At 44.5% G+C, this 25,381-nt stretch overlaps 1 protein-coding gene across 1 annotated transcript; it reads right to left on the bottom strand.

The window, feature by feature from the left end:
- Positions 1-9,056: 9,056 nt before the first annotated feature.
- LOC120058442 (chromatin assembly factor 1 subunit B-like) lies at positions 9,057-23,323 on the bottom strand. The gene is made up of 14 exons (XM_039007100.1): positions 22,881-23,323; positions 22,316-22,448; positions 21,842-21,974; positions 20,267-20,387; positions 20,043-20,146; positions 18,782-18,878; positions 18,529-18,613; positions 18,017-18,110; positions 17,087-17,156; positions 16,340-16,431; positions 12,765-12,924; positions 11,437-12,030; positions 10,181-10,260; positions 9,057-9,935 (listed from the first exon to the last, which is right to left on the bottom strand). Exons 2-14 carry the CDS (start codon positions 22,439-22,441, stop codon positions 9,814-9,816), a joined length of 1,878 nt encoding a protein of 625 aa, XP_038863028.1. The 5' UTR covers positions 22,442-22,448; positions 22,881-23,323; the 3' UTR covers positions 9,057-9,813.
- Between the last annotated feature and the right edge of the window lie 2,058 nt (positions 23,324-25,381).

Here is a 25,381-nt window from a genome sequence, read left to right as displayed (position 1 = left end):
CTAACCCCTGGGAGTAGTAGTATGATGGGTCCCTAACCCCTGGGAGTAGTAGTATGATGGGTTCCTAACCCCTGGGAGTTGTAGTATGATAATGGGTCCCTAACCCCTGGGAGTAGTAGTATGATGGGTCCCTAACCCCTGGGAGTTGTAGTATGATGGGTACCTAACCCCTGGGAGTAGTAGTATGATGGGTCCCTAACCCCTGGGAGTAGTAGTATGATGGGTCCTTAACCCCTGGGAGTAGTAGTATGATGGGTCCTTAACCCCTGGGAGTAGTAGTATGATGGGTCCCTAACCCCTGGGAGTTGTAGTATGATGGGTACCTAACCCCTGGGAGTTGTAGTATGATAATGGGTCCCTAACCCCTGGGAGTAGTAGTATGATGGGTCCCTAACCCCTGGGAGTAGTAGTATGATGGGTCCCTAACCCCTGGGAGTTGTAGTATGATGGGTACCTAACCCCTGGGTGTAGTAGTATGATAATGGGTCCCTAACCCCTGGGGGTTGTAGTATGATAATGGGTCCCTAATCCCTGGGAGTAGTAGTATGATAATGGTTCCCTAACCCCTGGGAGTTGTAGTATGATGGGTCCCTAATCCCTGGGAGTAGTAGTATGATAATGGGTCCCTAACCCCTGGGAGTTGTCGTATGATGGGTCCCTAACCCCTGGGAGTAGTAGTATGATGGGTCCCTAACCCCTGGGAGTAGTAGTATGATGGGTCCCTAACCCCTGGGAGTTGAAGTATGATGGGTTCCTAACCCCTGCGAGTAGTAGTATGATGGGTCCCTAACCCCTGGGAGTAGTGGTATGATGGGTCCCTAACCCCTAAGAGTAGTAGTATGATGGGTGCCTAACCCCTGGAAGTTGTAGTATGATGGGTCCCTAACCCCTGGGAGTAGTAGTATGATGGATCCTTAACCCCCGGGAGTAGTATGATGGGTCCCTAACCCCTGGGAGTAGTAGTCTGATGGGTCCTTAACCCCCGGGAGTAATAGTATGATAATGGGTCCCTAACCCCTGGGAGTAGAAGTATGATGCGTCCCTAACCCCTGGGAGTTGTAGTATGATGGGTCCTTAACCCCCGGGAGTAGTATGATGGGTCCCTAACCCCTGGGAGTAGTAGTATGATGGGTCCTTAACCCCTGGGAGTAGTAGTATGATAATGGGTCCCTAACCCCTGGGAGTTGTAGTATGATAATGGGTCCCTAACCCCTGGGAGTAGTAGTATGATAATGGGTCCCTAACCCCTGGGAGTAGTAGTCTGATGGGTCTTTAACCCCTGGGAGTAGTAGTATGATGGGTCCCTAACCCCTGGGAGTTGTAGTATGATAATGGGTCCCTAACCCCTGGGAGTAGTAGTATGATGGGTCCCTAACCCCTGGGAGTAGTAGTATGATGGGTCCCTAACCCCTGGGAGTTGTAGTATGATGGGTACCTAACCCCTGGGTGTAGTAGTATGATAATGGGTCCCTAACCCCTGGGGGTTGTAGTATGATAATGGGTCCCTAATCCCTGGGAGTAGTAGTATGATAATGGGTCCCTAACCCCTGGGAGTTGTAGTATGATGGGTCCCTAATCCCTGGGAGTAGTAGTATGATAATGGGTCCCTAACCCCTGGGAGTTGTCGTATGATGGGTCCCTAACCCCTGGGAGTAGTAGTATGATGGGTCCCTAACCCCTGGGAGTTGAAGTATGATGGGTTCCTAACCCCTGCGAGTAGTAGTATGATGGGTCCCTAACCCCTGGGAGTAGTGGTATGATGGGTCCCTAACCCCTAAGAGTAGTAGTATGATGGGTTCCTAACCCCTGGGAGTAGTAGTCTGATGGGTCTTTAACCCCTGGGAGTAGTAGTATGATGGGTCCCTAACCCCTGGGAGTTGTAGTATGATAATGGGTCCCTAACCCCTGGGAGTAGTAGTATTATGGGTCCCTAACCCCTGGGAGTAGTAGTCTGATGGGTCCTTAACCCCCGGGAGTAGTATGATAATGGGTCCCTAACCCCTGGGAGTTGTAGTATGATGGGTCCCTAACCCCTGGGAGTAGTAGTATGATGGGTCCCTAACCCCTGGGAGTTGTAGTATGATGGGTTCCTAACCCCTGGGAGTTGTAGTATGATAATGGGTTCCTAACCCCTGGGAGTTGTAGTATGATGGGTCCCTAACCCCTGGGAGTAGTAATATGATGGGTCCCTAACCCCTGGGAGTAGTAGTATGATGGGTACCTAACCCCTGGGAGTTGTAGTATGATGGGTCCCTAACCCCTAAGAGTAGTAGTATGATGGGTCCCTAACCCCTGTGAGTAGTAGTATGATATGGGTTCCTAACCCCTGGGAGTTGTAGTATGATGGGTCCCTAACCCCTGGGAGTAGTAATATGATGGGTCCCTAACCCCTGGGAGTAGTAGTATGATGGGTCCCTAACCCCTGGGAGTAGTAATATGATGGGCCCCTAACCCTTGGGAGTTGTAGTTTGATGGGTCCCTAACCCCTGGGAGTTGTAGTATGATGGGTCCCTAACCCCTGGGAGTAGTAGTATGATGGGTCCCTAACCCCTAAGAGTAGTAGTATGATGGGTCCCTAACCCCTGGGAGTAGTAGTACGATATGGGTCCCTAACCCCTGGGAGTAGTAGTATGATGGGTCCCTAACCCCTGGGAGTTGTAGTATGATGGGTACTAACCCCTGGGAGTTGTAGTATGATGGGTCCCTAACCCCTGGGAGTAGTATTATGATCGGTCCCTAACCCCTGGGAGTAGTAGTATGATGGATCCCTAACCCCTAGGAGTTGTAGTATGATGGGTCCCTAACCCCTGGGAGTAGTAGTATGATGGGTCCCTAACCCCTGGGAGTAGTAGCATGATGGGTCCCTAACCCCTGGGAGTAGTAGTATGATGGGTCCTTAACCCCTGGGAGTAGTAGTATGATAATGGGTCCCTAACCCCTGGGAGTTGTAGTATGATAATGGGTCCCTAACCCCTGGGAGTAGTAGTATGATAATGGGTCCCTAACCCCTGGGAGTAGTAGTCTGATGGGTCTTTAACCCCTGGGAGTAGTAGTATGATGGGTCCCTAACCCCTGGGAGTTGTAGTATGATAATGGGTCCCTAACCCCTGGGAGTAGTAGTATGATGGGTCTTTAACCCCCGGTAGTAGTATTATGGGTCCCTAACCCCTGGGAGTAGTAGTCTGATGGGTCCTTAACCCCCGGGAGTAGTATGATAATGGGTCCCTAACCCCTGGGAGTTGTAGTATGATGGGTCCCTAACCCCTGGGAGTAGTAGTATGATGGGTCCCTAACCCCTGGGAGTTGTAGTATGATGGGTTCCTAACCCCTGGGAGTTGTAGTATGATAATGGGTTCCTAACCCCTGGGAGTTGTAGTATGATGGGTCCCTAACCCCTGGGAGTAGTAATATGATGGGTCCCTAACCCCTGGGAGTAGTAGTATGATGGGTCCCTAACCCCTGGGAGTAGTAATATGATGGGCCCCTAACCCTTGGGAGTTGTAGTTTGATGGGTCCCTAACCCCTGGGAGTTGTAGTATGATGGGTCCCTAACCCCTGGGAGTAGTAGTATGATGGGTCCCTAACCCCTAAGAGTAGTAGTATGATGGGTCCCTAACCCCTGGGAGTAGTAGTACGATATGGGTCCCTAACCCCTGGGAGTAGTATGATGGGTCCCTAACCCCTGGGAGTAGTAGTATGATGGGTCCCTAACCCCTGGGAGTAGTATGATGGGTCCCTAACCCCTGGGAGTAGTAGTATGATGGGTCCCTAACCCCTGGGAGTTGTAGTATGATGGGTACTAACCCCTGGGAGTTGTAGTATGATGGGTCCCTAACCCCTGGGAGTAGTATTATGATCGGTCCCTAACCCCTGGGAGTAGTAGTATGATGGATCCCTAACCCCTGGGAGTTGTAGTATTATGGGTCCCTAACCCCTGGGAGTAGTAGTATGATGGGTCCCTAACCCCTGGGAGTAGTAGTATGATGGGTCCCTAACCCCTGGGAGTAGTAGCATGATGGGTTCCTAACCCCTGGGAGTAGTAGTATGATGGGTCCCTAAGCCCTGGGAGTAGTAGTATGATGGGTCCCTAACCCCTGGGAGTAGTATGATGGGTCCCTAACCCCTGGGAGTAGTAGTATGATGGGTCCCTAACCCCTGGGAGTAGTATAGTATTCTCTCTGGGATGCAATCTGGTTTCTGCTCAGGTTATGTCACTGCAACCTTAAAGGTCCTAAATGATGTCACCATTGCTCTTGATTCTAAGCAATGTTGTGCTGCTATTTTCATTGAATTGGCCAAAGCTATTGACACCGTAGACCTTTCCATTCTTGTGGGCCGGCAAACGACAATTGGTGTTTCTGAGGGGTCTTTGGCCTGGTTTGCTAACTACCTCTCTCAGAGTGCAGTGTATAAAGTCAGAACATGTGCTGTCTCAGCCACCGCCTGTCACCAAGGGAGTACCCTAGGCCCCACGCTCTTCTCAATTTACATCAACAACATAGCTCAGGCAGTAGGAAGCTCCCTCATACATGTATATGCAGATGATAGTCTTTTACTCAGCTGGCCCCTCCACGGATTTTGTGTTAAGTGCTCTACAACAAAGCTTTCTTAGTGTCCAGCAAGCTTTCTCTGCCCTTAACCTTGTTCTGAACACCTCCAAAACAAAGGTCATGTGGATTGGTAAAAAGAATGACCCTCTCCCCACTGGTGATTACTACCTCTGAGGGTGAAGAGCTTGAGGTATTCACCTCAACCAAGTACTTGGGAGTATGGCTAGACGGTACACTGTTCTTCTCTCAGCACAAATCAACGCTGCAGGCAAAGGTTAAATCTAGACTTGGTTTCCTCTATCGTAATCGCTCCTCTTTCACCCCAGCTGCCAAACTAACCCTGATTCAGATGATCCAACCCATGCTAGATTTCGGAGACGTAATTTATAGAACACCGGGAAAGGTAGCTCTCGAGCAGTTAGATGTTCTTTACCTTGCGGCCATCAGATTTGCCACCAATGCTCATAATAGGACACATCACTGCACTCTATACTTCTCTGTAAACTGGTCATCTCTGTATACCCATCGCAAGACCCACTGGTTGATCCTTATTTACAAAACCCTCTTAGGTCTCCCTCCCCCATATCTGAGATATCTACTGCAGCCCTCATCTTCCACATACAACACCCATTCTGCCAGTCACATTATGTTAAAGGTCCCCAAAGCACACACATCCCTGAGTCACTCCTCTTTTCAGTTTGCTGCAGCTGGCGACAGGAACGAGCTGCAAGAAAAAAACACTCTAACGGGACAGTTGGACCGAGCCCGCCCCCATTCTCATCGACGGGGCTGTAGTGGAGCAGGTTGAGAGCTTCAAGTCCCTTAGTGTCGACATCACAAACAAACTATCATGGTCCAAACACACCAAGACCGTCGTGAAGAGGGCACAACAAAGCCTATTCCCCCTCAGGAGACTGAAAAGATTTGGCATGGGTCCTCAAATCCTCAAAAAGTTCTACAGCTGCACCATCGAGAGCATCCTGATGGTTGCATCACTGCCTGGTACGGCAACTGCTCGGCCTCCGACCGCAAGGCACTACAGAGGGTAGTGCGTATGGCCCAGTACATCACTGGGGTCAAGCTTCCTGCCATCCAGGACCTCTATCCCAAGGATGGCCCTAAAAATGGTCAGACTCCAGCCACCCTAGTCATAGACTGTTCTCTCTGCTACCGCACGGCAAGCGGTACCGCTTGGCTACCCAGACTATTTGCATTGTCCCCCCGTTACGCTGCTGCTACTCTCCGTTTATTATCTATGCATAGTCACTTTAACTCTACCTACATGTACATATTAACTCAATTACCTTGACTAATCTGTGACCCCGCACATTGACTCTGTACCAGAACCCCTGTATATAGCCTTGCTACTGTTCTTTTACTGCTGCTCTTTAATTATTTGTTATTTTTTACTTAACACTTATTTTTCTTAAATCTGCATTGTTGGTTAAGAGCTTGTAAGTAAGCATTTCACTGTAAGATCTACACCTGTTGTATTCGGTGCATGTGACAAATAAAATGTGAATTTGATGTTGTGCTGCTGCCATGTGTTGCCACCATGTTGTTGTCATGTGGTGTTGCTGCCATGCTGTGTTGTCATGTATTGCTGCCATGCTAAGTTGTTATATTAGGTCTTTCTTAATGTAGTGTTGTGGTGTCTCTTGTTGTGATGTGCGTTTTGTCCTATATTTATATATTTTTATTTTTAATCCCAGCCCCCGTCCCCAAAGATCTTTTGCCTTTTGGTAGGCCGTCATTGTAAATAAGAATTTGTTCTTATCTAACTTGCCTAGTTAAATAAAGGTAATATAAAAAAATTATGGGTCCTTAACCCTGGAGGCAGTAATAGTAGTAGTAGCAGCAGTATTATGGGTCCCTAACCCTGGTAGTAGTAGTAATAGTAGAAGTACTAATATGGGTCCCTAACCCTGGAGGCAGTAATAGTAGTAGTAGCAGCAGTATTATGGGTCCCTAAACCTGGAGGCAGTAATAGTAGTAGTAGCAGCAGTATTATGGGTCCCTAACCCTGGTAGTAGTATTATGGATCTCTTGTCCTGGTAGCAGTAGTAGAATTATGGGTCCCCAACCCTGGTAGTAGTAGTAGTATGGGTCCCTTACCCTGGTGGTGGTGGTAGTAGTAGTAGAAGTATTAATATGGGTCCCTAACCCTGGTAGTAGTAGTGGTATGGGTCCCTTACCCTGGTGGTGGTAGTAGTAGAAGTACTAATATGGGTCCCTAACCCTGGAGGCAGTAATAGTAGTAGTAGCAGCAGTATTATGGGTCCCTAACCCTGGAGGCAGTAATAGTAGTAGTAGCAGCAGTATTATGGGTCCCTAACCCTGGTAGTAGTAATAGTAGTATGGGTCCCTTACCCTGGTGGTGGTAGTAGTAGTAATAATATGGGTCCCTTACCCTGGTAGTAGTAGTAGTATGGGTCCCTTACCCTGGTGGTGGTAGTAGTAGAAGTACTAATATGGGTCCCTAACCTTGGGTAGTAGTATTAGTAGCAGAAGTAATATGGGTCCCTAACACTGGTAGTAGTAGTACGAGTCCCTTACTGTGGTAGTAGTAGTATGATGGGTCCCTAACCGCAGGTGGTGGTGGTAGTGGTAGTAGGCTGCTTTTCATGGGAATGTTTTTAGAAAGACGCAGCCAATACATTTATTTTTTAGACAAACATTGTATTGAAATGTTACCAAAATCCACAGCATTATACAGACATTCATATATAAAAGCATAAACTACATGACTAAAAGTATTTGGACACCTGCTCGTCAAATATCTCATTCCAAAATCATGGGCATTAACATGGAGTTGGTCCCCACTTTGCTGCTATAACAGCCTTCTCTCTTCTGGGAAGGCTTTCCACTAAGATGTTGGAACATTGCTGCAGGGACTTGCTTCCATTCAGCCACAAGAGCACTGATGTTGGGCAATTACGCCTGGCGTTCCAATTCATCCAAAAGTGTTTGATGGGGTTGAGGTCAGGGCTCTGTGCAGGCACAATGAGACGGCACACAATTGGCCAAGCGTTGTCCGGGTTAGGGGAGGGTTTGGCTGGCTGGGATGTCCTTGTCCCATCGTGCTCTAGCGACTTCTGTGGCGGGCCGGGCGCATGCACGCTGACTTGGTAGCCAGTTGGACGGTGTTTCCTTCTGACACATTGGTGCTGCTGGCTTCCGGGTTGAGCGAGCAGTGTGTCAAGAAGCAGTGTGGCTTGGCAGGGTCGTGTTTCGGAGGACACATGGCTCTCGACCTTCACCTCTCCCGAGTCCGTACGGGAGTTGCAGCAATGGGACAAGACCTTAACTACCAATTGGATATCACAAAATTGGGGAGAATACAAGAAGTTATTCCACACCAATCTCAACAAACCATTGTTCCCCCCCCCCCCCTCAATCTACACACAATAGCCCATAATAACAAAGCAAAAACTGTTTCAGAAATGTTTGCTAATTTATAAAATAAAAAACAGAAATATTACATTTACATAAGTATTCAGACCCTTTACTCAGTACTTTGTTAAAGCACCTTTGGCAGTGATTACAGCCTCGAGTCGTCGTGTGTGTGACGCTACAAGTTGGCACACCTGTATTTGGAGAGTTTCACCCATTCTTCTCTGCAGAACCTCTCAAGCTCTGTCAGGTTGGATGTGGAGCGTTGCTGCACGGCTATTTTCAGGTCTCTCCAGAGATGTTCGATCGGGTTCAAGTCCGGGCTCTGGCTGGGCCACTCAAGGACATTGAGACTTATCCCGAAGCCTCTCCTACATTGTCTTGGCTGTGTGCTTAGGGTTGTTGGAAGGTGAACCTTCACCCCAGTCTGAGGTCTGTGGAGCAGGTTTTCATCAAGGATCTCTCTGTACTTTCCTCCATTCATCTTTGCCTCATTCCTGACAAGTCTCCCAGTCCCTGCTGCTGAAAAACATCCCCACAGCATGATGCTACCACCACCATGCTTCACCGTAGGGATGGTGCCAGGTTTCCTCCAGACATGACTCTTAGCATTCAGGCCAAAGAGTTCTTGGTTTCATCAGACCAGAGAATCTTGTTTCTCATGGTCTGAGAGTTCTTTAGATGCCTTTTGGCAAACTCCAAGTGGGCTGTCATGTTCCTTTTACTGAGTGGCTTCCGTCTGGCCACTACCATAAAGGACTAATTGGTGGTGCTGCAGAGATGGTTGTCCTGAAAGGTTCTCCCATCTCCACAGAGGAACTCTGGAGCTCAGTCAGAGTGACCATCGGGTTCTTGGTCACCTCCCTAACCAAGGCCCTTCTCCCTCAATTGCTCAGTTTGTCCGTGCGGCCAGCTCTAGGAAGAGTCTTGGTGGTTCCAAACTTATTCTATTTAAGAATGAGGGACCTTCAATGCTGCAGAAATGTTTTGGTACCCTTCCCCAGATTTGTGCCTCGACACAATCCATTCTCGTAGCTCTACAGACAATTCCTTGGACCTCATGCCTTGTTTTTTCTCTGACATGCACTGTCAACTGTGGGACCTTATAGACAGGCATGTGCCTTTCCAAATCATGTCCAATCAATTGAATTTACCGCAGATGGACTCCAATTGAGTTGTAGAAACAGCTCAAGGATGATCAATGAACATAGGATGCCCATGAGCTTATTTTTGAGTCTCATAGCAAACATTCCGAATACTTATGTAAAAAAGGTTTGTTTTTAATAACTTGTCTAAAAACATTTTTTGCTTTGTCATTATGGGGTATTGTGTGTAGATTGCTGAGGAAAATGTTTTATTTAATACATTTTAGAATAAGGCTGTCACGTAAGAAAATGTGTAACAAGTCAAGTGGTCTGAATACTTTCCAAAAGGCACTGTATATATAGTGTACTAATATAATACTTATACAGACAATAATTCTGACTAAAAGTAAATGACCATTGAGTTTTATACATGAGCTAGGCTTCTTTTGGACTAAGGTGGTGCATCTTATTTTAAACTTTTTGTTTCATATCCTTTATTTCAATTTCACAATAACCTGGTTATCCACCAAAAAGAGCTACAGATTGAGAACGTCAAGTTACAAAAACATACAGAATAATGTTAGGAGGAAAATGCCAGTCTTCGCTCTGTGAACTTGTGTGTTTTAGCTGACAACACCAGTCTATGCAGTTCTGTAGGCTAAACTCCAAAAGTGTGTGTGTGTGTCTGAGTGTAGGTGTGTAGGAGGATATGTGAGTTGCATGTTGAAACGACTCTCTGTGCTGCTCTGTACTCGTGCTTCAGTGTTCTTAGTAGCGTGGGGTCCTTAGGGTTTGGGTGTTGACCCTGAGGCTGGAGACACCCCTGTCTTGTCTGCCAGAGTGCTGGTTTTGGGCCGCTTGGACTCTGGTGGCTGGCACACAGGGTCAGTGGGGGGAGAGGGCCGTTCTGGGGGAATAAGTTGAACCAAAAGAGATGCATCAATCATAGGCAGAACACTGGACTGGATAAAACAAACAGTTCTTAGGAATCACATAATTTAGTATACTCAAATGTTGATGTTTCATTAGTTGGGCTCAGAGGCAGACCACATTACAAAGACCAGTAATGATAATACTGTCCATAGCCAATGACTGGTCTTGTTGTAAAGTGCTTGGCCAATCCTGCCATAAGGTGTTGCAGGATATACTGACCATGTTTGGCTTTCTCTGTGGAGGAGGGTGTGCTGAAGGTAGCTGGAGATCTGGAGACGACAGGAGTCAGAGATATCCGTCTGAAAACAGTGGAGAGAGAGAGAGAGAGAACAGTCACTTAGAAGGGGATTCTACCCGACTCTTGAGTAGGTGGCTAAGGAATTAGTCCTAAGACAACAGCAGAACTCAACATACAGCTACTATTCTATCAGTGTAGGCCTACATAAGAAACACTCCCACCTAATTTAGGATTCAGAGAAAAAGTAGACCTGCAAATAATAACAAATATAACTTCACTTCTGCCCATTCAATCTGTGTTTATATAGACTGATAATGTCACACACACACAGCCCATCTATTATCTTCCGGCAGCTTCTCAGGATAATCAGTACTTGATTAACAGTAGGGTGGTCCAACAAACCCTGAATACCAGACAGGGTTTTGTTCTGACAGACAGTAGCTAATGACCAAACATTCCACAAGCACGCTCATTATTTTGTCACACAACAAATGACACATCATCTGCAACATCTGAAAATCTAAGTTTACAAAATAATTCACAACCATTTGCAATAAATGGAAACATTAGTGGGGAAATGGTCCAATGTCCTTCCCTACACTAGGCATGCTGCCTGGCTGGTGCTCCCATCTCCCACCAGCCTCTCCCCGTCTAACTGCTCCTTTCCATCCAGTGATGTGGCAGTTATGTAGTAGCTGTATGTAGGCACCAGTCAGGCTGTCTGGCTCCACTCACCACAGGCCATTTGAATGAGAGTTTGCATACATTTACATACCGTAGTCTTGCGAGAGAGAGCGAAGCAGTCAGGCTAACTCGTTTTAGCATCTAGGCTATAGCATCAAGCAGCATTACATTTACATTTGAGTCATTTAGCAGATGCTCTTATCCAGGACAACTTACAGTTAGTGCATTCATCTTAAGACAGCTAGGTGGGACAACCACATCAAAATAAGTACATTTTTCCTCACTAAAGTAGTTATCAGAAAAGTCAGTTCCAGTAGGAAAAGTGAGAGCAGGATAGTTCTGAGCGTATGGACCAGGGGCAGACATTACAGCGAGAAGGGTTTCATCTATCCCTTGATTGTAGTGGTGGCTCCACATGATGAGTGATTCAAACAGGATCAAGATACATCAGCGTGCAAAAGCTACTCACACATGCACACACACACTCACAGGCAAGCAAATAAACAGAGACAGGCAAAAACACAGACACACAATCTTGTATTTGTGCGCTTACCTGGGGGCAGGCCCTTTAGGGGTGTTGCTAGCTTTTGGGGTGCTGGGGCCCAGGGTTTTACCGCTGCTGCATTGGGCTTTTGGCGTGAGGCAGGGCTGGGCTATAGAGGGGGCGAGGGGGGTGTTGGGGGTAGAGAGGGTGAGGCGAGGCTGCTGAGGGGTGGAAGGTGTGCTGGTGGTGGGGGTTTTGGGGGTACTAGCAGCAGGCGCTTTGGGGGTGCTGGGCTTGCCCCACCCCTCCAGGGTGTTGAGGGTGATCCTACGGGGATGGGTCTTGGCCCTACCAGGGTTCTTCTTCTCCTCTCCCCCAGGGGTCAGGGGGGTGCCAGGGGAGGTGAGGGAGGAGAGGGGGGTGCTGGGGGCCTCTTTAGGGGTGGGGTGAACAGGGGCGGTGCTCTCTGTTGTTTTGGGGACGGGGGACACCGTGCGGGCCGTTGCAACCTTCTTGCCCTTCTTTTCGGGCCCGTTGCCAGGGGTGATGACCTCCAGGACAGGGGGCTCCTTGAGGGGCGTGCCCAGCTCGCCAGGGGAGAAGGACAGGAAGGAGCAGTAGCCGTCTGTAGACGACACCGCCAGGAAGGAACCATCCCGAGACCTACAAAAGGATATGACATCACTAAAGAGACTGGGTGAAAACACCAGACAGGAACAATGCTACACAACAACAACTAATTAAACAGTACTTAGAGGTTACCCCTAAACACTGACACAGGAACAGATATTTTTCAGTGCAGTTTAGGATTGGGAGTAGTGGGGTCATCGGATCCTAGGATCTCTACCTCAAGCTCATCAAAAACAGAGCGGCACGTTTTGCTCTTAATTGTAATCAGAGGGCTAATATAAATACTATGCATGCCAGTCTCTCTTGGCTTAGAGTTGAAGAGAGACTGACTGCATCACTTATTTTTATAAGAAACATCAATGTGTTGAAAATCCCAAATTGTTTGCAGTCAACTTACACACAGCTCTGACACACACTTACCCCACCAGACATGCCACCAGAGGTCTTTTCACAGTCCCCAAATCCAGAACAAATTCAAGAAAGCGTACAGTATTATATAGAGCCCTTATTGCATGGAACTTCCTTCCATCTCATATTGCTCAAATAAACAACAAACCTGGTTTCAAAAAACAGATAAAGCAACACCTCGCGGCACAGCGCCTCTCCCCTATTTGACCTAGATAGTTTGTGTGTGTGCAATGATATGTAGGCTACGTGTGCCTTTAAAAAAATAATGTATGTAGTTCTGTCCTTGAGCTGTTCTTGTCCAATGATGATGTTTTGTATTATGTCATTCTGTATTATGTTGTATGTTTTGTGTGGACTACCAGGTTAGGTCGCTGAGTGTGTGGTAGTGGATGTTGGAGACGTAGCCGAAAGGTAGGGTCTGCTGAGTGTCATAGAGGAAGATGGAATCCTCGGAGGCCACAGCAAACACCAGTCTGTAGGGCAAGCCAAACGTGTTGGGCAGGGGCTGGGCACTGCCATCTGGGGAGCAGGGAGGGAGAGAGAGGGAGTTAGCTATTGTGAATGGGATTTATATGTTTAAATGAATGATTAGAATATTCCATCCTGAAACCATATAATTGTATGAAATTGATTAGAATCATAAAATTATTAATGATGTGTGTAGTCTTAGTCAGTAAAAGTATAATTAATGATGTGTGTAGTTTTAGTCAGAATTAAGGTAAAACAATATATCTGTACAATGAATCTTTATAGTATCTTAAACACTGAGCAAAATTCGGTGCCGACCTTGCTAGGGGCCTCAGAGAAATTGGGAGAGGGCAGTGAGTACTCCCTAATCTTGAGGGAGGACAGGGAGTGCTTCTCACGGTCCCTAATCTTTGTCGGCTGGGTATTGATACAGTATGTGCGTAGGATACCTACTGTTCGTGTGTGTCAAATCAAATTTTATTTGTCACATACACATGGTTAGCAGATGTTAATGCGAGTGTAGCGAAATGCTTGTGCTTCTAGTTCCGACAATGCACTGATAACCAACGAGTAATCTAACCTAACAATTCCACAACTACTACCTTATACACACACTAGTGTAAAAGGATAAAGAATATGTACATAAAGATATGAATGAGTGATGGTACAGAACGGCATAGGCAAGATGCAGTAGATGGTATAGTGTACAGTATATACATATGAGATGAGTAATGTAGGGTATGTAAACATAAAAGTGGCATAGTTTAAAGTGGCTAGTGATACATGTATTACATAAAGATGGCAAGATGCAGTAGATGATATAAAGTACAGTATATACATTATATTAAGTGGCATTGTTTAAAGTGGCTAGTGATACATTTTTTATCAATTTCCATCATTAAAGTGGGCTAGAGTTGAGTCAGTATGTTGGCAGCAGCCACTCAATGTTAGTGGTGGCTGTTTAACAGTCTGATGGCCTTGAGATAGAAGCTGTTTTTCAGTCTCTCGGTCCCTGCTTTGATGCACCTGTACTGACCTCGCCTTCTGGATGATAGTGGGGTGAACGGGCAGTGGCTCGGGTGGTTGTTGTTCTTGATGATCTTTATGGCCTTCCTGTGACATCGGGTGGTGTAGGTGTCCTGGAGGGCAGGTAGTTTGCCCCCAGTGATGCGTTGTGCAAACCTCACTACCCTCTGGAGAGCCTTACGGTTGTGGGCGGAGCAGTTGCCGTACCAGGCGGTGATACAGCCCGACAGGATGCTCTCGATTGTGCATCTGTAGAAGTTTGTGAGTGCTTTTGGTTACAAGCCGAATTTCTTCAGCCTCCTGAGGTTGAAGGGGCGCTGCTGCGCCTTCTTCACAATGCTGTCTGTGTGGGTGGACCAATTCAGTTTGTCCGTGATGTGTACGCCGAGGAACTTAAAACTTACTACCCTCTCCACTACTGTCCCGTCGATGTGGATAGGGGGGTGCTCCCTCTGCTGTTTCCTGAAGTCCACAATCATCTCCTTTGTTTTGTTGATGTTGAGTGTGAGGTTATTTCTGACACCACACTCCGAGGGCCCTCACCTCCTCTCTGTAGGCCGTCTCGTCGTTGTTGGTAATCAAGCCTACCACTGTAGTGTCGTCCGCAAACTTGATGATTGAGTTGGAGGCGTGCATGGCCATGCAGTCGTGGGTGAACAGGGAGTACAGGAGAGGGCTCAGAACGCACCCTTGTGGGTCCCCAGTGTTGAGGATCAGCGGGGTGGTGATGTTGTTACCTACCCTCATCACCTGGGGGCGGCCCGTCAGGAAGTCCAGTACCCAGTTGCACAGGGCGGGGTCGAGACCCAGGGTCTCGAGCTTGATGACGAGTTTGGTGGGTGTTAAATGCTGAGCTGAAGTCGATTAACAGCATTCTCACATAGGTATTCCTCTTGTCCAGATGGGTTAGGGCAGTGTGCAGTGTGGTTGCGATTGCGTCGTCTGTGGACCTATTGGGGCGGTAAGCAAATTGGAGTGGGTCTAGGGTGTCAGGTAGGGTGGAGGTGATATGGTCCTTGACTAGTCTCTCAAAGCACTTCATGATGACGGAAGTGAGTGCTACGGGGCGGTAGTCGTTTAGCTCAGTTACCTTAGCTTTCTTGGAAACAGGAACAATGGTGGCCCTCTTGAAGCATGTGGGAACAGCAGACTGGGATAAGGATTGATTGAATATGTCCGTAAACACACCAGCCAGCTGGTCTGCGCATGCTCTGAGGACGCGGCTGGGGATGCCACCTGGGCCTGCAGCCTTGCGAGGGTTAACACGTTTAAATGTTTTACTCACGTTGGCTGCAGTGAAGGAGAATCCGCAGGTTTTGGTGCGGGCTGTGTCAGTGCCACTGTATTGTCCTCAAAGCGAGCAAAGAAGTTATTTAGTCTGTCTGGGAGCAAGACATCCTGGTCCGCGACGGGGCTGGTTTTCTTTTTGTAGTCCGTGATTGACTGTAGACCCTGCCACATCCCTCTTGTGTCTGAGCCGTTGAATTGCAACTCTACTTTGTCTCTATACTGACGCTTAGCTTGTTTGATTGCCTTGTGGAGGGAATAGCTACACTGTTTGTATTCGGTCATGTTTCCGGTCACCTTGCCCTGGTTAAAAGCAGTGGTTCGCGCTTTCAGTTTCGCGCGAATGCTGCCATCAATCCACGGTTTTTGGTTTGGGAATGTTTTAATAGTTTCTGTGGGTACGACATCGCAGATGCATTTCCTAATGAACTCGCTCACCGAATCAGCGTATTCGTCAATGTTGTTGTTGGACGCAATGCGGAACATATCCCAATCCACATGATCGAAGCAGTCTTGAAGCGTGGAATCAGATTCGTCGGACCAGCGTTGAACAGACCTGAGCGCAGGAGCTTCTTGTTTTAGTTTCTGTCTGTAGGCTGGAAGCAACAAAATGGAGTCGTGGTCAGCTTTTCCGAAAGGAGGGCGGGGGAGGGCCTTATATGCGGAAGTTAGAATAACAATGATCCAGGGTTTGACCAGCCCTGGTTGCGCAATCGATATGCTGATAGAATTTAGGGAGTTTTGTTTTCAGATTAGCATTGTTAAAATCCCCAGCTACAATGAATGCAGCCTCAGGATATGTGGTTTCCAGTTTACATAGTCAAATAATTATGTATGTGCGTATGATATCTTCTGTTTGTGTGTGAAAGTATGTGCGCAAGGAGCCGGTATAAAATGTATGGTTTTATACAACGAACCAGCGCTCTCGCGAATAAACATTTTGACTATCATAGCTGGGCCTCCGTCTGTTTCATTCAACCAGAATCTTACAAATTCTGGGTTGCAGACTGAGTAGTTTAATTGAAGTGGTTTATGAACATTGAGAACATAATTCTCGTAACAGCTATCCTTTTATATCTTGGGTAATAGAGTTTGCTGAATAAATTAAATATATAAATGAGTAATAATCAGTAGAAGAGCTGTGTGTCTTTACCCTCTCCCTTCTTGGTCCTCAGCTCAAAGTAGACAGGGCAACAGCGTACAGCCAGGGTGGCTTTAGCAGGGCAGGGCAGGTGAGCTATGGGCCTAGAATACAGAAAGGCAGATGCATCCAGTTTCACCCTTACTCTGATATAGCTACAGATACACACTAAGAGAGCAAGACTTATTAGAGCTGGGATGATAAACTGAAAATTATCCACACTGATCACTTATTGCAGGCATTTGGCTGATATCGTTCATTACGATAAATAGCCTATACTAGAGAAAAGTTCTAAATTAAAAAAAGTTTGCTAATATGGGTGATTGTTAATGGGACAATTGATGGGTACAACAGTCAAACTAGTAGTAGTAGTTTTAAGAATCAAATTATTATTATTCTTTTTTTTTTTAAATTATTTTTTTTTTTTAAATGGTGCACATTAGTGTTATAAACCTTTCGTTCTCTCATCAATTCAGGCAATTTATCGCAATATGGATATTGTCCAAATCCAGCTCTAAGACGTACAGTAGAGCAGCGGTTCCCAACTCCAGTCCCTGGACAAGCATGCCTGATTGTACTTGTCAACTAATCATCAAGCTACCCAACAAAATGTGTGTTGCTGGGGGTACTGGAGGATTGGAGTTGGGAAATACTGACCTAGAGCAACAGACCCAGAGACAGCAGCTAACTCCAGACCTGGACAGTATCAGTTCAATTAATCTTTATTGTACACAAAGGGCTTTCGTTGGCAGCAGTTACCTCTTGAGGCTCTTCCTGGAGAAGACGTAGGTGGTGTTGGTGATGTTCTCCCCCGCCTCCACACACCCCGCTAGAGACAGAAAAAAACAGACAGAGAGGAGAGGGGAGAGAGAGGGACACAGAGAGGGAGAAAAGAGATGGGTTAAGCAGGATGTCACCCATGACCTCTACACCATCACAGGATATGACAGCAGTACAGGACACAATTACTTCCTGTTTCAAATCACCAGATGGATATACAGAATAAAGCCTTGTTCACAATGCAGGCCTCCACGCTCAAATCAGTTTTATTTTTCGTGTGTGTATGTTCAGACAGCAGTCATTTGCTGACATGGCTATGCTAGTTGTTATAATAACAGCACCAGGTGGTGGTGCTCGTGCTTCCTATCACTCAGAAGTTATGTAACAAGCTAAGGTGACAATGCCTGCCATGGATGTTTCTCAGTATACTCAAAATCATTGTGGAAGAACACCTTTAAAGGATAAGATGATCCAACTTTCAAAACTAGTCCTTTATGTCTAGCTACAGCGGTCAACTAGTTAGGTAACTGTTTAGCTTGCTAGCACATTCACTCATTTGTTTGTAAACAATTAACAAACTAGTTAGCTAGCACATGTTCTTGTCAAACTGTCAACAGAGTAGCTAGCAAGCAACAAGATACGCCAAATAACTGTCTAAATAAATCAGATTTGAACATTCAGACAGGTTGCATGGGAAAGAATCAGTTTTGTATCTGACTTCAAACCACCTACGAAGGTGGTTTAAAATGTGGCTTGAGACATCTGAATCCATTTGCTTTTTTGGCTGTTCAGACTGCAGGAAATAAAACAGATTCATATCAGATACGCAAAAAAATTGTATTTGAATCACTTCAAACTACCAATGTGAACCAGGCTTAGCTGTTTCCGTGTGAGTGTGTGTGCATTTACCTGGGGCGAGCAGGAAGGAGCCGTCCGGTGTGAAGGTGAGGCGTCTGAAGAAAGACCTCATGCTGTCGTCATGGAACATTCGGTACTGTTTCACCTGCACACAAATAAACAGACAAACACCCTCACATTAAAGAGTGTTTGGTGTGTGTATGATTGTGTTTAGTGTGAGTGTAAAGTATGTGTGTGTGTGTGTATATATATAGATAGCTGTTTAGCAACAAAACTGACACATATGGGGCAAAACAGACAGAGTTGGCTTAGAGTGTTGACAACATCTAAGCTATAGTTCGTCTCCAGTCAAAACAAGACATGGTATCAAGAAAAAGACAAAACTAGCTGAAACAAGTTACTTACAATTCCCCAATGGTAGCTTCTTGTCATTGTTGGCAGCTTTCTGGCTATGCAGAATCAAAACACAGACTTCTGCCCCATAGAAGTGTGCGCATTGTTTTCTTTACGTTGTCAGCTAACCCATCTATGGGAGAACATTTGTCCACTCAGCTCATACTGACCTCTCCCTCCGCAGCTGATCCAGAGCTCATCTTACTGACACTGTAGACTTTCCTCCTGCTCTGAGTACTGTACACACGCATCACCCTGAGGGAGGGGGGAAGACAGTCAGATCATATAACACTGTTTAAGAAGGTTCAGATCTACAAGTCCATGTTGGTTCTTTGTTTATGTATCATGTTAGTCCCACTGATCACTGATAAAAGGAGACTAAATGGTTTCTTACAGGGGACAAGAGGCTGGGTGTGTTCCTACCTGTCACAGCTGAGTGTGGCCACATACTGGCCCAGCGGGTCCCAGGTAACTCCCTGCACATAGCTCTTATGGTCGTTAAAGATGCACAGCTTCTGACCTGAGAAATACAACACTTATTACCGGTGTTATAACTAATTATAAACTGGGTGGTTTGAGCCCTGAATGTTGATTGGCTGGCAGCCATGGTATATCAGACCGTATACCACTGGTATGACAAAACATTTATTTTACTGCTCTAATTACATTGGTAACCAGTTTATAATAGCAATAAGGCACCTCGGGAGTTTGTCATATATGGCAAATATACCACGGCTAAGGGCTGTATCCAGGTATAAAAAGATCAAGGACATCAACCACCCGAGCCTCGGCCTGTTCACCCTGTTACCATCCAGAAGGTCAGTACAGGTGCATGAAAGCTGGGACCGGGACTGAAAAACAGCTTCTATCTAATCCTGAATGTTGATTGGTTAAAATCGCATTCCAGACAGTGTCTATTAAATAAGTTACCACCGGCTAAATCTATGACGTTAAAATGCGTATTTACTCTGTTCCATCTGACTGGGCAACCCGCTGTCTCATCAGCCCAGGCAGGGAAGTTATAAACTTGATCTCCACTATAAAAAGCATCTAGACATTATCTCACATTTCATTAAGACTAACATTTAGTTTCAACAGCAGAGATTTGTATAAACCTTGCTGTCTGTCTCTCTGACATTTGCAACATTGTTTCAATACTCAAATTCGAACTCCAACTGTCCCATAGTAATGATCGTGTAGGGGTATTATCCCTTACTGAATAACATCCATACACACACACACATACACACACAGAATATAGACAACACAGAGGTATACAGTTGTGGCCAAATATATTGGCACCCTTGCAGATTTATTAAATATTTTAGAAAAAAATGTGAAGTTGAAATAAAAAATAACAACTTTTGGCCACCAATACCTTGTTATTGGATTTCCAACATTACAGAAACAAATGTATTTAGCTCCAAGGTGGCAATAATTTTGTCCATGCCATGTCTCTATTTTCTAAATAAAATAGTTTTAAAAAGTTTACAAAATACTATTAATTCCGCAATGTTGAAAAGCCAATAAGGTGAGGTGACCAAATGTTTTTCTTCAATTTTAATTATTTTAGAAGACAGAGAATTAAAGTCCAAGAGTGCCAATATACAGTATTTGGCCGCAAATGTAACTGAACAGACATATTTAGACACACAAGCTATATGTACTCTCACACACGTCTTACCCTTTGTTACATCCCACATAATGGCAGTGTTGTCCACAGAACCAGAGACCATGAAGTTCCCATCCCGGGTCCAGCTGATATCATACACATCCTCAATATGTCCCCTACAAAACACAACATAATTTAAACAGTGCACACACAAACAGTCACGAATGTGATTATGAAGTAATACACAGGGAAGGGACAATGTATTGTAGATAAGGGGAGTGATTAAAGGGTGTCACCGCAGGGTCTTGACCACGCTCCAGCTCTCCTTGTTGAGCTGACTATCCTCCTCCTCCTGGAATGACGGGGCCTGCTCAGGCTCCTTATTGTCATTCAGCTTCCACAGCAGGATGGCTGAATCTGTTACACAGAGTCATTAACACACACACTGAATATTTGTTATCAAAGCAGTCTACAACCAGCTAAATTAGCCGATGAAGTCACCGGCGATGGATTTACTCGCACATATTTTGGGCAGGATTAGAGACATGTCGTTTTCTCAATGTCTATCGGTGTATGCGTCTGTGTCTGCCCATGACAGCTCGCGAATGGATTCAGAATATTGATAAGTGACATTTGGACGTCGAGTGGGCATCGTCTCAATGCTCATTTTGACCAAAACACTTGCAGACTCGAGTAATCACTATCGAACACATCAGTAAGTGGCCAATCTATAAAGGGCTTAGGGGCCAAGCGTTCGGTTAGAGATTCTGCCTAGCTATGACTTGAACATAGTAAAGTACAAAAAAATGTATGCTCTGGATAAGTGTCCACTAAATGCCTGAAATGTAAATAGCGTATTTTTCTTCAGTGTTGGCATCAATGGATCACAATTGGAGACGCTGACCATCCTTGTTCCATTTTATTTGCTATATATGTTATATCTTTATGGCAAAACATTTCTGTCATAGAGATGCAGTCAAATATACTGGCACCAATGATGAATATAAACCCTGGGTTGCTGATGCTATGTATTGGCCATTGAGAGGCTTTGAAGTCACCGGTTAGCCATATTGGGACTCCTCAGTAGGAGCAGTCCTCCACAGGAATGAATAGAATTCTGCAGTATTTCAATTAAATGTTGCAAGGAAAAAATTACATGGATTTTTATATTATTTAGGTGTAGTGGGGACAGTAACATTAGTAATGTCTAAAAATTATACTTAAAGGAAATTGTTTATATTCTTTATGTTTAGCTCACATAATATAATTTAAAAGAATGCATTAAGGTGTCTGTAATAGAATGAATGTGGCAAAGACAAATGCAGACATTAATAAATGCATTTCTATAGCTTCCAAAATATATATATATTTTTTTACAATGGTGGGGGAGTACCAAGATGGAGGCATGGTGGCTTCAACACAGCACCCTCGATCAGTTATCTAGTGTATACTGTATATAAATCATTTATTGGCACCCTTGCACTTTACAATGGAGAAGATTGTTATTTTTTATTTATTTTTTTAAATTAAACTGGTTGAATGGCAATGTTTACCCTGTAAGCACCTGCAAAGTATCACAGATTAGATTAATTACACAGTAAATGAGAATAATTGCCTCTAACCAAATTAATTTAAATTTTGAATAAATGTGAACAATCTCAATTTAGATATTTTTGATCTTGGTCCTGTGCTGTGGAAATAAAACAAATACACATATAAACAAATGTTTTTTCAACTTATTTGAGAATAGTGAATCATGCAAAGGTGCCAATATACTGTATCTAACCACATCTGTATATATTATAGCAAACCATTTTATTTGTCAACTATGCTATAGTTGATATATACAAGTTTGCTACATCGTGACCCACCATCTCCTCCAGAAGCGAGCAGCTCACTGTTGGGGCAGAAGCGCACCACGTTGACAGCCTTGGTGTGCCGTGCTAGGTTGGACAGGAAGTCCACCACTGCTTTCCCATCAGGCCCCATCTCCACACGCCACAACTAACCACAGGAAGTGACATCACACGTTATAACATCACACGTTATAGTATCACACAGACCCACTGCACTCATTAGGTCATTGTCTCTCTTAATAGTATATCACCATACAATACATTATTACAGTTTCCTTACCAAGCTCTGTGTGTGTGTGTGTGTGTGTGTGTGTGTGACAATCTGCTAATACAAAGTGTTCACGGTGTGTGCATATGAGAGCGAGAGAACGATAGAGACTGGTCTCAATTCCAGGTGGGACACTTGAAACAACCACAGAGAATGAATGACTAAACAACAATGGAGGAGTTGTTTTAAACAGATAACGTTAGTAGCTAACTGTTGCTCACCCTGACAGTGGTGTCCACTCCTGCTGTGGCCAGCCTGTGTATGCGGCCCTCTGAGTTGTGCTGGAAGTCCAGACTGTAGACAGGTTCTTTGTTGTGCCACGCAATCTCACATGTTATCACCTTCATCTTCCTACTAAATACAGGCAAAGAGAGTAACGTTAACGTTAGCTAACTGAAAAGCAGATGTCAGCTAGACTAGAGATAACGTTACTAGCTAGTTAGCTCACTACAGCAACTAAGCAAACAGCAGCTGTTGTTGACACCGATAGTCACTTGCAATACATACTGAGAAGGCAGTGGAGAAAGTTGGGCCATTAACCACTTCCAAGTGCTCTTAAAGTTACATTCATTTTTTAAAAGAGTTAGCTTGGTAGCTACTGGTTTGCTTAGTAAAGCCAACTTGTTCGTTAGTTCAGCCATGGCTAAGCTAGTTTAATTCGATTGCTCTGTGTGTTGAAGTAAAACAACTTGCGAAGACACATTAACAATTATGTTATATTAAATATTGGATTAATCAAATATGCATCCAGAACAAATCCATAAATATGCATGCATCTCTGCCTACCAGTTTTTTTCCACTGTTTAACTTTTCTGCTGCGTCGTCCCGCGCGGAGTCCAGTCTACAAGCGGACAGCAGAGACAAAACATTGGTTTCCCGCGTAGAGTTCGGAAAAAACTTCCGGTAGAGAAGTCAGCAGTGATAGGCTGAGAAGGGAGGGGCGGGTAATACCAAAGTAGTCCAGGGGTTTCCACAAGCTTCTATATAGCCACAGCCACAGCCAAAAAGTCAAAATTGGCACACACAAAAAAAATGCTTTTTGCTCTTAATTTAAATTCAGGGTTAGGTTTAAAATGAAATGGGCGAGGTTTGTGACTTGGTGTCAGGAGCTTGCCAGCGTGTAGTCCTAAAAACAGGAAATGATTTAGCTCTGGTTCTTTCAGCCATTCCTATAGGCAAAATGAATGTCGAATAAGGATTTTGGAATACACGCCGAAAATAAGGTCAGAGGTTAACACAGGCTCATGAGATCTTATGTTTTGTTCTATGAGATAACATGACCTTTATGAAATATGAAGCCTTTATGCAATGTAAATTACACAAATGCTTAAAAAGTGATATTAGCTTATGATTATATCATAGGACAAAACGTATAAGATCTCCTACGCCTGTGCTTACCAGACGTTAATTTCAGCGTTTATCCAAAAACTCCATACATTTTTCCATAGGGTTCGTTCAAAGAACCACCGTGGTTAGTGCCTACAAAAAGAAGCCATTGCTATAGTCCGCCAAAGCGGACGCGTTTTTTCCCGCCGTTCATTTTTCACATTGTGAATTTTATAAAAAATTAAAGTTAATTGTGTATATGTTGTAGGCTTATATTGGCATGACGTTTTGATAGCTGTGTAATTCTCTAGGACAAGGTGAGTTTTATCATTATATTTGCCTCAGTTTACTCTTAAATTCACAATGCTAATTATTGATTCCAGTTAACTTGTCCCAGAGAGATTTACGCAGTTATCAAAACGTCACGCCAAGGTAAGCCTACACAAAACATAGACATACAGTAGTTCTAAAATTGCAGATGGAAAAAACAATTGCAACCATTTCCGGGTATGACTCATACTGTGGCACCCAATTGAGTCGGGGTAATTTAAAATCTGTAAATCTGCATTCCAGACATTTCAGTATAGCAGAATAACAGATGACATGCAAGCCCTTGTAAGTGTTTGATGTAATGTAATTTCAGGTAAATTGTAAGTTTGTTATATTGCCCAACCATTCAGCAAATATACTTTCGTTTTGAAGCTAGGTGCTCTTCTAATGACACCGAATGACTTTAATGTTTCAGTTTTGATGCCTTCCCAACCCAGTAAATTATTGCTGATCATGTATGGAATTGTGAAAGTGACAGAGGATCCGTTAGTCAGTAAATGTTATTGGGATTTCTAGGTCTGTTTTTTCATTGCATACTTTTAGAAGCAATGTTGGTAATGTATTACAGCATTAATGTATCTTTTGTAGAGGCTATACATTGAAAAAAAAGTCAACGCTTCGTTAGAACAGTGAAAAAAATAAATATATTTTTTAAAGAAATAATACATCCGGGACAGTTGCATTGCTAAAAGGACAACCAAAATTCCCTCGTGTCGAGAAAACAAAGCACATTCCCACTCTCTAATCCCAATTGAGGGATGAATCACAAATCAATAAATTAACCAGGATGAATAAATTAACCAGTTAACTTTGATAAACATTCCAGATATAGCTGCTGATTTTCCAGTTTATTAAAAGGTTCAGTTAAATATGGATCATTGAAGATATTGAGTCAGTTGCATGACCTCAATGAGTCAATCTTTCTTTATGAACTAGAAAGTTTGGAGTAGTTTGTGCTGGCTAACAATTTGATCCTGCTTTGAAATACAGTGCTTTCAGAAAGTATTCAGACCACTTGACTTTTCCCCCAAAAAAATTACATTACAGCCTTATTCTAAAATGGATTAAATAAATATTTTTCCTCAGCAATCTACACACAATACCCAATATCGACAAAGCAAAAACAGGTTCAGACATTTTTGCTCATTTATTAAAAATAAAAAACACCTTATTTACGTAAGTATTCAGACTCTTTCGCAATGAGACTTGAAATTGAGCTCAGGGGCATCCGGTTTCCATTGATCATCCTTGATGTTTCAACAACTTGGGAGTCCACCTGGGGTAAATTAATTTGATTGGACATGATTTGGAAAGGCACACACCTGTCTATAAGGTCCCACAGTTGACAGTGCCTGTCAGAGAAAAAACCAAGCCATGAGGTCAAGGGAATTATCCGTAGAGCTACGAGAATTGATTGTGTCGAGGCACAAATCTGGGGAAGGGTACCAAAACATTTCTGCAGCATTTAAGGGCCCCAAGAACACAGTGGCCTCCTCCATTCTTAATTGGAAGAAGTTAGGATCCACCACGACTCTTCCTCAAGCTGGCCGCCCGGCCAAACTGAGCAATTGGGGGAGAAGGGCCTTGGTCAGGGAGGTGACCAAGAACACGATGATCACTGACAGAGCTCT

This window comes from Salvelinus namaycush, chromosome 13, assembly GCF_016432855.1.
Source record: "Salvelinus namaycush isolate Seneca chromosome 13, SaNama_1.0, whole genome shotgun sequence".
In the NCBI taxonomy this organism is placed as follows: domain Eukaryota; kingdom Metazoa; phylum Chordata; class Actinopteri; order Salmoniformes; family Salmonidae; genus Salvelinus; species Salvelinus namaycush.
This window is presented reverse-complemented; position numbering and strand designations above follow the sequence as displayed.

Excerpts from the sequence above, each read along its gene's own strand:
- LOC120058442 (XM_039007100.1), bottom strand. The coding sequence starts at position 22,441 with ATGAAGGTGATAACATGTGAGATTGCGTGGCACAACAAAGAACCTGTC. Across the intron at positions 12,925-16,339 it reads GAGGACCAAGAAGGGAGAGG|ATGGCAGTGCCCAGCCCCTG; the intron begins GTAAAGACACAC and ends CCTGCTCCCCAG. Across the intron at positions 9,936-10,180 it reads CACAGAGAAAGCCAAACATG|AACGGCCCTCTCCCCCCACT; the intron begins GTCAGTATATCC and ends TTATTCCCCCAG.